The sequence below is a fragment of the Acartia tonsa genome, chromosome 4 (genome assembly GCF_053477335.1).
Source record: "Acartia tonsa isolate MP-2025a chromosome 4, ASM5347733v1, whole genome shotgun sequence".
Taxonomy (NCBI): Eukaryota; Metazoa; Arthropoda; class Copepoda; order Calanoida; family Acartiidae; genus Acartia; species Acartia tonsa.
In genome coordinates this window covers 12,786,852-12,801,515 of record NC_137263.1, presented here as the reverse complement: position 1 = coordinate 12,801,515, position 14,664 = coordinate 12,786,852, and the positions used below count along the sequence as shown (strand labels likewise).

General features: G+C 32.2%; 3 protein-coding genes across 7 annotated transcripts in view; all 3 read left to right on the top strand.

Annotated features, from left to right (window-relative positions):
* The first annotated feature begins 106 nt into the window (after positions 1-106).
* Positions 107-5,844, top strand: LOC145316129 (uncharacterized protein C14orf119 homolog). 3 transcript variants are annotated; one of them, XM_080156447.1, is made up of 5 exons: positions 107-165; positions 797-957; positions 4,710-4,785; positions 5,082-5,137; positions 5,564-5,844. In XM_080156447.1, exons 2-5 carry the CDS (start codon positions 868-870, stop codon positions 5,660-5,662), a joined length of 321 nt encoding a protein of 106 aa, XP_080012573.1. In that variant the 5' UTR covers positions 107-165; positions 797-867; the 3' UTR covers positions 5,663-5,844. The 3 variants fall into 3 exon arrangements, with proteins under 3 accessions (XP_080012573.1, XP_080012572.1, XP_080012571.1); XM_080156446.1 differs by having other exon boundaries at positions 107-166; positions 883-957; XM_080156445.1 differs by lacking the exon at positions 107-165 and adding an exon at positions 372-493 and having other exon boundaries at positions 882-957.
* LOC145316126 (tRNA (cytidine(32)/guanosine(34)-2'-O)-methyltransferase-like) lies at positions 5,799-13,100 on the top strand. Its single transcript, XM_080156440.1, has 12 exons — positions 5,799-5,896; positions 6,467-6,545; positions 6,969-7,046; positions 7,335-7,421; positions 7,756-7,870; positions 8,619-8,712; positions 8,900-8,996; positions 9,297-9,322; positions 9,562-9,648; positions 10,570-10,644; positions 10,950-11,030; positions 12,946-13,100. The coding sequence occupies exons 1-12, from the start codon at positions 5,856-5,858 to the stop codon at positions 13,070-13,072; spliced, it is 987 nt and encodes a 328-aa protein (XP_080012566.1). The 5' UTR covers positions 5,799-5,855; the 3' UTR covers positions 13,073-13,100.
* Positions 13,095-14,664, top strand: part of park (E3 ubiquitin-protein ligase parkin) — a 16,017-nt gene continuing 14,447 nt past the window's right edge. For 2 of the 3 annotated variants that reach the window (XM_080156435.1, XM_080156437.1), the window contains exons 1-2: positions 13,095-13,230; positions 14,225-14,293. In XM_080156435.1, coding sequence (XP_080012561.1) covers positions 13,126-13,230; positions 14,225-14,293 — 174 coding nt within the window. In that variant the 5' untranslated portion in view covers positions 13,095-13,125. The remainder of the gene's footprint in view (positions 13,231-14,224; positions 14,294-14,664) is intronic. The other variant, XM_080156436.1, reaches the window with a different exon arrangement.

The window sequence follows — 14,664 nt, the reverse complement described above, 5'->3', positions numbered from 1 at the left end:
ATGATATCTGATTTCTCTGGTTATGTAATTATTATATTCATCACGAAATTATTTACTTTAAAATATAAATAAAATAATAAAAATATGTAATTTTTCTATTTTTTGTAGGTAGCATTGATATTCTTTCAGATTTAATATGTGGAGAAGATTGCCTTATGATATTAGGAAAGAAGAGTATTTTATTATTTTAGGTTTACATTACTTTAATAAAAAAAAACGTATTACATTAGAGGGGTGATGGTACTATCAACAAATAGAAAAGAAACTTAATGAGTTACCCAGTATAATGCTCTGGACTGTAACGTAGCGCATCCGCAGGGAGATGATGGGTTCGAATCTCAGCCTAAGCTTAACTTGAGGTGTTAAAAGTTGTAATATATGCTTCTATGTGGGACGCGCAGATTACTAGATTATTAGTAAGTGAAGGGGTAATAGATCTATCTTATTACCATGCACAGTTAAGACTTCGAGACAGTGGGCGAGCAATCAAAAGGTTGGTTGTCTGCAATATTTGGGATGTCAATGCTTTTGGATATACAATAAATTTTCGTTATCAACCGTCCTTAGAGGTATTAATCGTAGGTACATCTAGTTTCAATTGCAGTTCCAAGCGCTACTTTCTATAGCTGAGCTATTCACAAAATGATTAATTTCTTGTTCGATTCTTGGTACCTAATCAAATCACCTAGTTAATTTTTGCATGCTGGCCCCTTTGTGATGTATGCCTTTATTTTAAAAGCAGAATAAAAAAGAAATACCTTTTGATCTAAGTAATAAATAAATATGCCTTCTCCAGATGAAGAACCAAAAATCACGATAAATAAGACCTATAAGGAAAATCTAGTGTTTTATAATTGATGTAAGAGAATGAATTACGGCAGGTGTAGCACCCAGCAACTTTGTATCCTGTCCTGGAGGGAGGGATGGTCTCCAGACCAGCTGGTCACATTTAATCAGGTACTGGCTAAACCTTTGGAGATTTTGTCTTTGTAGTAATGACGACCTTTTCATCTGCCCCCAAAATTTGATGTCTCATTTAAGGGGGGGGGGGGGGAAGTTCTGACACTTTTGCGTAAACAGTGATTATAGGCTTTGTCTTTGGAGATAATGGATAGGTTATTTGGCAAAAAAGTTTCCTTTTGGGATGTAGTTTTCCTATTTTAAAAAAAAATTTGGATTCGGCCTCCAGGTTCCGGTACTCCAGGCCTCCAGGTGGATTCTGGACAGGTAAAAAAAAAAAATTCAAGATAGAACAAAACTTATTTAACAAAAGTTGGTACTTTATGGATGGTATGAACTAATTTGAAGAAATTTTTGAAATCGGGCTCCAGGTTCTGGTACTGCAGGCCTCCAGGTGGATCCTGGACAGGTAAAAATTGAAAATTTTTAATTTTATAGTTAGAACAAAACTTATTTAACAAAAGTTTGTACTTCATAGATGGTATGAACTAATTTTAAGAAATTTTTGGATTCGGCCTCCAGGTTGCGGTACTCCAGGCCTCCAGGTGGATTCTGGACAGGTAAAAATTGAAAATTCAAGATAGAACAAAACTTATTTAACAAAAGTTTGTACTTTATGGATGGTATAAACTAATTTGAAGAAATTTTTGAAATCGGGCTCCAGGTTCAGGTGCTGCAGGCCTCCAGGTGGATCCTGGACAGGTAAAAATTGAAAATTTTTACTTTAAAAGTTAGAACAAAACTTATCTAACAAAAGTGGCTTCTTTATGGATGGTATGATCTAATTTGAAGAAAATTTTGAACTCGGTCTCCAGGTTCTGGTACTGCAGGCCTCCAGGTGGATCCTGGACAGGTAAAAATTGAAAATTTATAATTTAAAAGTTAGAACAAAACTTATTTAACAAAAGTGGCTTCTTTATAGATGGTTTGAACTAATTTAAAGAAAATTTTGAAATCGGGCTCCAGGTTCAGGTACTGCAGGCCTCCAGGTGGATCCTGGACAGGTAAAAACTGAATTTTTTTACTTTAAAAGTTAGAACAAAACTTATTTGACAAAAGTGGCTTCTTTATAGATAGTATTAACTAATTTGAAGAAAAATTTTGAAATCGGGCTCCAGGTTTAGGTACTGCAGGCCTTCAGGTGGATCCTGGACAGGTAAAAACTGAAATTTTTACTTTAAAAGTTAAAACAAAACTCATTTAACCTAAGTGGCTTCTTTATAGATGGTATTAACTAATCTGAAAAAAATTTTGAAATCGGGCTCCAGGTTCAGGTAAAAATTTCAATTTTTACTTTAAAAGTTAGAACAAAACTTATTTAACAAAAGTGGCTTCTTTATAGATGGTAGGAAGTAATTTGAAGAAAATTTTGAAATCGGGCGCCAGGTTCAGGTACTGCAGGCCTCCAGGTGGATCCTGGACAGGTAAAAATTAAAAATTTTTACTTTAAAAGTTAAAACAAAACTTATTTGACAAAAGTGGCTTCTCTAAAGATGGTAGGAAGTAATTTGAAGAAACTTTGAAATTTCAAAATTTTCTTCAAATTAGTTAATACCATTCATAAAGTATCAACTTTTGTAAAATAAGTTTTGATCTAACTTTTAAAGTGAAAAAATTCAATTTTTACATGTCCAGGATCTACCTGGAGGCCTGCAGTACCTGAACCTGGAGCCCAATTTCAAATTTTTTTAAAAAGTATTTAATACCATCCATAAAGTATCAACTTTTGTTCAATAAGTTTTGTTCTAACTTTAATTGAAAAAAATTTTAGTTTTTACCTGTCCAGGATCCACCTGGAGGCCTGCTGTACCTGAACCTGGAGCCCGATTTCAAAATTTTCTTCAAATTACTTCCTACCATCCATAAAGAAGCCACTTTTGTTAAATAAGTTTTGTTCTAACTTTTAAAGTAAAGAATTTCAATTTTTACCTGTCCAGGATCTACCTGGTGGCCTGCAGTACCTGAACCTGAAGCCCGATTTCAAAATTTTCTTCAAAATAGTTCATACCATCTATAAAGAAGCCACTTTTTTTAAATAAGTTTTTTTCTAACTTTTAAAGTAAAAAATTACTGTTTATCTGTCCAGGATCCACCTGGAGCTCGATTTCAAAATTTTCTTCAGATTAGTTAAAACCATCTATAAAGAAGCCACTTTTGTAAAAATAAGTTTTGTTTTAACTTTTAAAGTAAAAGTTTTTTACTTCTACCTGTCCAGGATCCACCTGGAGGCCTGCAGCACCTGAACCTGGAGCCCGATATCAAAATTTTCTTCAAATTAGTTCATACCATCCATAAAGAAGCCACTTTTGTAAAAATAAGTTTTGTTCTAACTTTTAAAATAAAATTTTCAATTTTTACCTGTCCAGGATCCACTTGGAGGCCTGCAGCACCTGAAGCTGGAGCCCGATTTCAATATTTTCTTCAAATTAGTTCATACCATCCATAAAGAAGCCACTTTTGTCAAATAAGTTTTGTTCTAACTTTTAAATTAAAAATTTTCAATTTTTACCTGTCCAGGATCCACCTGAAGGCCTGCAGTACCTGAACCTGGAGCCCGATTTCAAAATTTTCTTCAAATTAGTTCATACCATCCATAAAGAAGCCACTTTTGTTAGATAAGTTTTGTTCTAACTTTTAAATTAAAAATTTTCAATTTTTACCTGTCCAGGATCCACCTGGAGGCCTGCAGTACCAGAACCTGGAGCCCGAGTTCAAAATTTTCTTCAAATTAGATCATACCATCCATAAAGTAGCAACTTTTGTTAAATAAGTTTTGTTCTAACTTTAAAATTAAAAATTTTCAATTTTTACCTGTCCAGGATCCACCTGGAGGCCTGCAGTACCAGAACCTGGAGCCCGATTTCAAAAATTTCTTCAAATTAGTTCATACCATCCATAAAGTATAAACTTTTGTTAAATAAGTTTTGTTCTATCTTGAATTTTCAATTTTTACCTGTCCAGAATCCACCTGGAGGCCTGGAGTACCGCAACCTGGAGGCCGAATCCAAAAATTTCTTCAAATTAGTTCATACCATCTATAAAGTACCAACTTTTGTTGAATAAGTTTTGTTCTAACTTTAAAATTAAAAATTTTCAATTTTTACCTGTCCAGGATCCACCTGGAGGCCTGCAGTACCAGAACCTGGAGCCCGATTTCAAAAATTTCTTCAAATTAGTTCATACCATCCATAAAGTACCAACTTTTGTTAAATAAGTTTTGTTCTATCTTGAATTTTTTTTTTTACCTGTCCAGAATCCACCTGGAGGCCTGGAGTACCGGAACCTGGAGGCCGAATCCAAAATTTTTTAAAAATAGGAAAACTACATCCCAAAAGGAAACTTTTTTGCCAAATAACCTATCCATTATCTCCAAAGACAAAGCCTATAATCACTGTTTACGCAAAAGTGTCAGAACTTCCCCCCCCCCCCTTAGTTATACCACATTCATGTTTGGTGTGCCACATCTACTAGAGTCGTATACGCGATTCAAAAATAAATATGGAACTAATTGGTGCTTTCCCTCTAAGTACCTAACAAGCACTGACCCCCCTCCACCCCACCCTTATTTTAGTAACAATTTAATAAATAGAAAATAATTGGGGAGGGATTTTTTTCCTTATGCATAGACCCAGCGGCGGGGTTACTATAAAATATCTTTAAATTGGACTTTTGAAGGTAAACAAAAACAGATGATTTTATCATCAGACATAAGAGAATTAAATAAATACATATCGTTTTCTTTTATTAAGACTCTAGTAGAGGAATATATTTACTCTGGTGACCAGAGTGATCTTATGGATGGGTTAGAAAATCTAGATTTATCAGGTAAATCAAAACAATATTTGTAATTATGTTTTAATCAAAATAATTCTGGAAATGTATCTGTACAAGTAACAGGATGTCATTGTCTGCTTGTATTCTGTTAGGGATCTCACTAACTGCCAAACCGATTTAGTTCTCAACAGTTTAGCTTCTTATAGGTCAATAACTATCCCCCCCTAAAAAAGTTACCTAACCTCCACAAAAAAAAATGGTTTTCATTTAATTTTATTATACAAACGTGCAATTTCGAAACATGAAGAAACTAAAACTAATTGACCAATCAATCAATCATGATTTAGGAAATGGCCATGAAATGTTTCCCTGTCAATTGAGGCTTTTCCGTGCTTGGTTTAAGGTATGTAATAAAAACCATTTAGGAAATAAATTATACCTTATTCTTTTCTTCGAATGTTACCTACATATTTTCGAAGAAAAAAATGCATCAAGTGTTTAGGTAGTCCAATATTGACAACTTTATTACACTGACACAATTCTCCGTTATTCATTTTATATAAAATGGATGTAGAATATACGTGGATATTATGACAGGGGAAAATTGTCGTCAATTTAGGTTGCTATTTTTCCTGTCATTTATTGGTCAGTTCGTTCATCCAGTAAATGATGAGTGGATAGGGTAAATGGAGTGGAGGAGGGAATTGTTATTTTAGCCAGCTACGAGTTTCACTTTATTATAAAATATGAAAATATGGTGTAAGATCCAAGTAATAGTATACCTATCCTTTCACATAAGATACAATTATTTTAATATTTTTATTTTTAGTCTTGGACAGCTGAAGATAAACAAACTTTTTTGAGAACATTGACCTCTATGGATCAGGATTTTGCGCAATTTCTTCAATTAAGAAATGTTGTTGTATAAAAATATTTTCAAATGATACAAAAATACATTTCAATTGTTTTTGAATACATAGGTACCTACCTACTTATTGTAATTGCATTTACTTTATATTATTTATGAAATAAACTCGTTAAGATCAGATCTCATAATTACTTTAATTTTATCCATTTTTTATTTTTACAATTTAATATAAAATTTTCAGAGTAGATTAAAAATGGGAAGGTCATCAAAAGACAAAAGAGATGTTTACTACAGGTATAATATTTATTACATTAAGATGTATTGTAATATTACCCTTTTTTTCAAATGAGACCTAAATACCTATAATAATAGTTTGTAGAAAGTTTTTTTTGGCGGGGGGGCTAATAATTGCTAGGTATAATACACGTAGAAATTATGACAGGGGAAGTTTTGTCGTCAAGTAAAGTTTACAATTTAGTGTTCATTATTAGTCAGTTTTTTCCTTTAGCAGGAGGAGGGGAAGGGATGGGGTAAAAGGGGTGTATGGAGGGTAACGTTATATAAGCCAGCAGCAAAGACCATTTTATTAGCGTAGGCGAAACTATAGTGCGACATCAAAGTAATTATATATCGATTGTTTGATTGCACTTCACCTCCTTCAAACATTATTGACCAACAAAATTTGGGATATTGGTATTTTTTCCAGTGCCAAATTTACAAACCAAAATCATGCCTAGTTTAATGTAAACTGAATTAAAAAATGTGGATAGCTGTTTAGAGTGGACTTACATAGTGACTGACAAGACATCCTGTTAATTTTGTATAAAGAATTGGTTCCATAGTCCTAATTGTAATGTTTTTCAGGTTAGCAAAAGAAGAAGGATGGAGGGCTAGGAGTGCTTTTAAACTTATGCAGATTAATGATGAATTTGACATCTTTAAGGTAAGCAATTCTTTAATCACACCCGAAAGTTTAAAACTCAAATAATTAAATTACCTAATGGATTTTAGTTTCTTTCAATAATGTTAATGTCAGATGGTTCACATGATGTTTGTAGTACCTATGTCGTAGAATTTGGTTTTTAAACATATTTCCAAAATATTTTTTACATAACATTCTAAGCTGTAAATCATGTATATGCTTGCAAATGCAGGAGTAGGTATTACCAATAAGTTTAATACATAGAAATAAATATTTTGGGTTCAGTTATAAATGTCGTCATTATTACTAAGGTAGAACCCCTAAAATCAAAACCATAATAAGTTAAGTATATATTTCGATTAATCAGTTGTTTTCCTGTTGCAAATGAGTAATTTAGAAGGTTATCTCGCCAAAACAAGTTAAAAACTTTTCTTATTTTCATAGGATGTTAACAAAGTTGTTGATTTATGCGCTGCCCCAGGAAGCTGGAGTCAGGTTTTATCCAAGAAACTTAGAGGACAGGTAAATATTTTGTAAACTTTCTATATCAAAATTAATTGCCAACTATGAAAGGGAAACAAGATTATATAATCGAAGTTTCCAAGTAGGTAGTAAATTTAGAAATATAATAATAGAAGGCTAAAAAATCGTGTACTACAAATTCTTAGAAGCGGGCATTGGAAAACTTCTAAGAAGAAGAATAAGGATTAAGACTTGATTTAAAAGTTGAGCTCTTATTTCTTTTTGTTAAACTTACCATATGCAAATCGCCAGGCAAGGTATTTCATTTTTTGAAAATAATTATTTTAGGTGAAAGAGGAAGAGAAAGATTCCGTAAAAATTGTTGCTGTCGACCTTCAGGCTATGGCTCCTCTTCCTGGGGTCATTCAAATACAGGTTGCATTTATAATCTTAATAGTACTTTATAACGAACTTCTATAGGTAAGACATTAATTTTGCAAATAAAAGCGCAGATACTCAATAACCGTACTATGTTCGTCAGTAAGTTCGATACTTTCATTGGCTACTCTGCTGTTATGCCAGTTTGAACAAAACATTATGCTTCTTATGCTATGTAAGATAAAAGTTAGTTTTGTGGATTTTAATGGATTTGTGACATTTTTCTTGTTGCGCTAAATTGTTATTACTACCTACCCACTTTAATAAGACTAGCTTTAATAAACAAAAAAAATGAGGATAAGGAGCATTCATGAAAAATCATACTTTCCAGGGTGATATAACCAAGTTGTCTACGGCCAACAAGATTGTGGAGCATTTTTCTGGCGAGCAAGCTCAGCTGGTTGTCTGTGATGGAGCACCGGATGTCACTGGCCTTCATGATATTGGTAACAATACAATTTTTACAGATTAGGTATTGGTGCATGAGGGTTTTTACTAGGGAGTAAGGTGAAGATCAATACAGTTTTTACAATTTCTTTAATCAAGTTAGTAAACATCTTAAAATATCAAAATGGGTGTTTCTAGATGTTGACGAGGCGTAAACAGAATATTAAGGGGGGGGGGGGAGCAGTCTTGAGGTGTAAGTTGAAAATTGTATAAAGCTTCTTTTTTTTTGGGGGGGGGGGGGTTGGACATTAAGAGATATAAGTTTTCCGGAATTGTAATGTAGGGAGTAGATTTGAAATCTGCATCAAATTTTAAGGATTTTTTATAAAATTCGTTTTTTGTATAATTCTTTATCTAAAAGCGGAAATACAAATTAAGTTAATTAATTTTGGCATCTGTGATTGGTGGATTTAAAAAATCTGCGCTCTGATTGGATGTCGTACATCATTCAACCAATAAGAGCGCAGGTAGTTTAAAATCCACCTATCCTATTGGTCAAAATTAATTAACTTAAAATGTATTTTCGCTTTTAGATAAAGAATTTTACAAAAAAACGAATTTTATAAAAAAAATCCTTAAAATTTGATGCAGATTTCAAATCTACTACCTACATTAAAATTCCGGAAAACTTATATCTCTTAGTGGACATGGTGGCCGCCTCAACACGCACGCATATCAACGTTTCTCCCTTTAGTTATATTTATAAATATGTATCATCAATAGGTAAATTTAAAATATTTGTTTAAGATGAGTATATTCAAGCCCAACTGTTGCTGGCGGCTCTTAACATCACAACACATGTTCTATGCAAAGGAGGAACTTTTGTGGCTAAAATATTCAGGTTACAAATTGTTGGTTTCTTAAAACAAGAAAAATTTGTAGAATAAATGTAAATAGGTAATAGAAAAGAAACATAGATTAAAAACCAATAAACAAAAAGTAATGAAAAAATTGACATGTAAGCATTTTTTCCAAACATATTAACTTCGTTTATATTATAGAAAAATCATCCTTGCTATTTCAATTAGAGGTCGTGATGTAAGTTTACTGTACAGCCAGCTACGACTATTCTTCCCTAATGTTACTATTGCCAAGCCTAGGTCCTCCAGAAATTCAAGTATTGAGGTACGTATCATTTGCAGAAGCGCAGCTATATAATGTGTATGTCCGTCCGACTGATCTCAACCAACAAATAATGAGATGAAAAGGTTGCGTGAAAGGAGGGGATGGGGGGGGGGGGGATTTGTGAATTCTACTTTTTTGACTTGATAACATTAAATTTGGCACGATAGTTGCTCTAATTTGGCATAATTTGTAACTCTGAACAAACGGCGGCCGAACTTTGCCTTTTCTCTCCAAATTATACAATGTTGAATCATTTGAAACAAACTTTCTTTTATTTATCTATATTTTTTTTCTTTTTAGGCTTTTGTTGTGTGTCAAAATTACAGGTGAAGTTTCATATTAATAATTTTTAACATTTTTCTTGAATTACTTTCTATTCATTTTTATAATTTGAAAGTATTTTTAGCCTTTTTTCTAATCTCTTTTGAAAATCTAAAAACCATTTTATTTTGAGGTAAACTTATTAGTTTACTTTATAAGTAACCTATTTTATTATTATTCTATATTACTAGGTTATTTAAAAATCCAATTAATTACAATACTCTGAAAACATATTTAAATTCAGGCCACCAGATGGATATGTTCCCACAATGGTGAACCCCCTTCTTGATCACTCATATACAGATTTTAACCAACTGGAGGGTATCAATAGGTCAGTCAACATTTTAATTTAATATACATACAATACAAGTTACAGGATGGATGTCTGCAATACATTTTAGTATTCCTTTTTTGGACATACTAACTCAATGCAGAGGCGTACAAAAGGGGTATGTACTATGTATCAAGCCCAATAAACTCCCCTTGACAAGGGTCTACATGCCCCTAACACAGCCAAGGGAATGTCAGGTTAAAAGAAGTCACACCCACCCTCTGAGTTGGACTTTTAAGTATGTTTATTATGTGAATGGGTGTATTTAACCCCGCTATACCCCCATAGAATTTGAGTCAAATGAGGTGTCAAAAACTGTAAGGCGTGTGTCAAAATCCCCCTGGCAAGCCCTTTGCACGCCACAGGAATTACCATTTAGAAATAAAAAGTGTCAATTTAATGGTTTGCAATATATTACAATATATTAAAGAAAGTTATGGACGTAATGTAGTAAAAAGTTGAGATAAAAATACTGATGGAAATAAATGATGTCCTAATATACTTTAAAGCGGGTGTCCGAAAAATATGTGTTAGCATAGTGTTTAAAGTAAATTTTAGGAATTTTGAAGGTGGTTGAAGGGCTTTTACATCCAAAGCCCCCCCCCCCCCCCCCCCATCATCTGAGTTATAGAATATGGTTGACTGTCCATTAAGGTTTTATTCCAGTGTTTAATAACCATTTTGCGATCATCTCTAACGCGATAATTTATCATTGTGCATATATGGGATACAAGCCGAGTTTTAAATGGACTTCTTTAGATATATCGTGATTCTAGATGTTTTAAAGTTATCTTTATACTCAGAATACGACTTTCCTACACCCATTTATCGTATCCCATTGACCAATCCCTCATAAATATACTTTTTGTTAAGAAATATTTTTTTGATATTTTGTTGTACAGCTTATTATATGATTATTAGGATTATTGTTCCTTTTCTGGCTTGCGGAGATCTTTCTGCTTATGACAGTGATAAAACATACGGCCTGGATATTAGGTAGGCGTTTACTTATAATAAAAAAAAAACATTTTACGATTTATATTTTGTACAAATTAATGCTCTTTAAAAACTGTTTTACCTCCAAAGTTTCCGTTAGTATAGAATAATAGATTATTTAAGATTTTTAAAAAGGTAAACAAACAATTAAAACGAATTATCATTATATTTGCACGGCTTATATTAAATTGCCAATTCGCTATTATGGATGAAATCATCCTTATTTAAACAATGTTTATCATGATATATGCTACAATAATTTTAAATACTAACTTGATGAATTTATAATGCAAAGTTGATTTTAGAGAAGGGGAGGAGTATAAGTATTTGCCACCAACCCAAGCACCTATAGATCCTCCTTATAAGAAGGCTGTTGATATGAAAAGGTGAATTTTTAATGTTTTAATGTTAATTTTAAGACAAGACAACATTGTGAACGTGAGGAACGGAAAATTATTTATTGTTGGTGAGTGAGTGTACATCGGGAGGGAGGGGACATTGGACTGTAAATTGTAATGGTATCCAAAGTTTATCATGTAGGTACGTTCTCTTATTTGTTGACCTTAAATCTTTGGTATATTTATCAAATCTTGATTGGTTGGTACACAATAACATTGTCCAAACAAAACATAGAAAAGTCAAATAAATTAAAAAGAGGTTTGAATAGTAGACAAAATAGAGTATGAGGTCAAGAATGAAGAGAATCAAAGAATATACCTAAACTTTTTGGAAATTACAATCAGTGATGGTAAAGCTTTACATACATACTTTGTCCTTACATACCTAAACCCTGAACAAACATATTATGCAAATCTGAATTTTCTAAATAGCAGCTTTATTATTCATTTAGGATGATTTTACAATATATATGAAATGTAGATGCCTCTTTTGGTTACAAAATTCCACTGTTATTTTTTGATTAATCAGCACCAATAAAGCACAAGATCTCAAAAACAGCATTTGGGGTAATACTGGTGAACAAATATATTATGCAAATCCAAAACAAAGCAACAAAAAAAGGTTTTTTGGCACTTTTCTCCTCTTTTAAAGATTGATTATGATAAAATAATATTTTTTTAAGGGATTTATGCATTAATTAATATGAAATATAGTATAAGGTAGAAATTAATGATTTTTCTAAATAAGAAATGATTGAAAAAAATAAATTCGATCCCTATCACTTTAGAGGACAGCTGCTGACCCCCAGTCTTATGGATGAACCTAAATACATGTTAAAGATAAAAATTACCCTAAAAATTATACAAAAATGTTTTTTTATGTGTTAAAAAAATTCATTTTAAAATCTTGATTTTGAGGATGATGACCTTTCAGATGCTCCTGTTGGTGGTGATGGTGAGCCAAATGTTATCTAAGTACATGCCCATTACAACAACTTGTCTATTAACCTATGTACCATTTTTTGTAGTCATAGCAGCCTCCAATGGAGCCTTCCGACAAGAAATATAACCATCTTCTAAAAACTACAGTATTCACCTTATGAATTGAAGTAAATAAAATTGCAATTCTTTTCTTTTTTTAATAATGCTGGGTTGAAGGATGCTATAACTACAAAAATTGGATCATAGTTTAATATATAAGTTGTCATCATGGATATGCACTTTGATAACATTTGGCTCACCATCACCACCAATAGGGGCATCTTAAAGGTCATCATCCTCAAAATCAAGATTTTAAAATAGATTTTTTCAACACACCAAAAAACATTTTTGTATAATTTTCAGGGTAATTTTTATCTTTAACATGTATTTAGGTTCATCCATAAGACTGGGGGTCAGCAGCTGTCCTCTAAAGTGATAGGGATCGAATTTATTTTTTTCATACATTTATTATTTAGAAAAATCATTAATTTCTACCTTATACTATATTTCATAATAATTAATGCATAAATCCCTTAAAAAAATATTATTTTATCATAATCAATCTTTAAAAGAGGAGAAAAGTGCCAAAAAACCTTTTTTTTGTTGCTTTGTTTTGGATTTGCATAATATATTTGTTCACCAGTATTACCCCCAAATGCTGTTTTTGAGATCTTGTGCTTTATTGGTGCTGACTAATTAAAAAATAACAGTGAAATTTTGTAACCATAAGAGGCATCTACATTTCATATTTATTGTAAAATCATCCTAAATGAATAATAAAGCTGCTATTTTGAAAATTCAGTATTGCATAATATGTTTGTTCGGGGTTTAGTTTCAGAAAAAAAATGAAGGCAAGTAAGCTATATAATATAGAACGCGCTTCATATTCTCAAACTAAGAAAATAACTGTTTTGTTTTTTAGGAACGATGGGAAACCTAAAGCTACTACACCTGTGACCAACAACACCATAGAGGAAGAAACAGTTGATGATAACACCAATACAGAAACAGTACAACAAAATTTAGACGCAATGCATTTGGACGCTTGAAACTCAGATTATTTTTGTTAATTTCAGATAGATTGTTAATCATATGATGCTCTATGGTGCTGCAGTGGATATTCTCGCCGTTTATCTCCTTGTGGGACTGGCTCGCTGTACTGCTCGGGCTTAAGGAGAGTAGAAAGGCACTTTGCTATGGCACCCAGGTTTTTTTCTTTCTAAAGTATAATATTGTCCATTAAAATTTATATGGTTTTAACTAATTCCCCTGCCCACCTATTTCCCCTTGTTTTATTCCATTTAGGATATATTCTAAAGCTAAAAATAAAAAATATCATATTGAATGTGGTTCAAATGGAATATGTGCTTGTTTGTTAGTATTAATATTCTAAACCCACAATTTTAAAGAATATCACAAAAAATTTTCTTCAGTCAAATAATGATTAATTTTCTTAATTTTATTTTACTAGCGGTTTGGCCCTAGCCTCTAGAGGCTTTGCCCCAAGAGGTGATAAAAAAAAATTTGGCGAAATACGTAAAAGGACCAAGGAAATCCCCTACAAAAAAAAAAAAAAAGGGGGGGGATTTTTTGTTTTTTTGGGGAAAATAATATTTGTAAGAAAATAGCCTAAAACCACCACAGGACCAGTAGGTATATTCCCTGAAGAGTAGAATCCGATCGGTTCAGTGGTTACCGAGATCTTAAGGGACGGACGGACAGACAGACGGATAAACAGACAGACAGACAGACAGACATCGTTCTACTTTGTATTATAGATATTCTGAATTCATGATTATGTTTTATTATGTATGATGTCATGCAATATCAGGAATATTAAGGTATACGACAACTGACAATTGATGTACGAACCCGATGATGATGAACAACATTACCACTTCTGTGATGAAAAATTTGAACACTGATAGTTTAAACAATCTAATCAAAATTTGATAAAGTTCCAAAGGTTGAAGCCAGCTAATAAAGGGATGTGTTTAAAAAACTTCATTACCTCTATTATTTACAGCTCACTGTCCCCTTAATATCATTATAATGATTAGAGAGTTAAAGTGTACATATTGTGTAAAAACCTTAAACAGGCCAGTGATCTCAACACTTTCTATGTTTTTTACTTCCATCAAAGCAATATTGATAGACTGACCTATTTTATAATCAACAATTTTTGATATCTTTCTTTTTAGGTATTTATAAAGTCTGTTAAAGGAGAAAGTATTTCAGTTTTCTTACAGCCTGGATGGACCATAAGGGATATATACAACATTTTTATATGGATTAAAATATTTAAAGCAATAGGGTTAGTGAAAATATCAATCAAAAAGTCTGATATGATAAAATAACACAAATCCTTAGACACGTTGGCTTTGCATTTTGTGTGATTAATACAAAAATAAAGAAACCGCCGCCTCCAAGAATTTCTAATACAAGGGGACAGAAAAAAAAGCCTTAAACTATCCTAGGATCAATGTTAAGCTTCTCTTAAAATGGGGAACTCGGTTTAGTGGGTAACGAGATCTTAATGGACATACAAAAAATATAAGATTAACTTTTTTTTTAAAATCCAAGGAAAAATAGCATTTATTTTATCACTGAATAATAAAAAAATAACAAATGTAATAAGTAT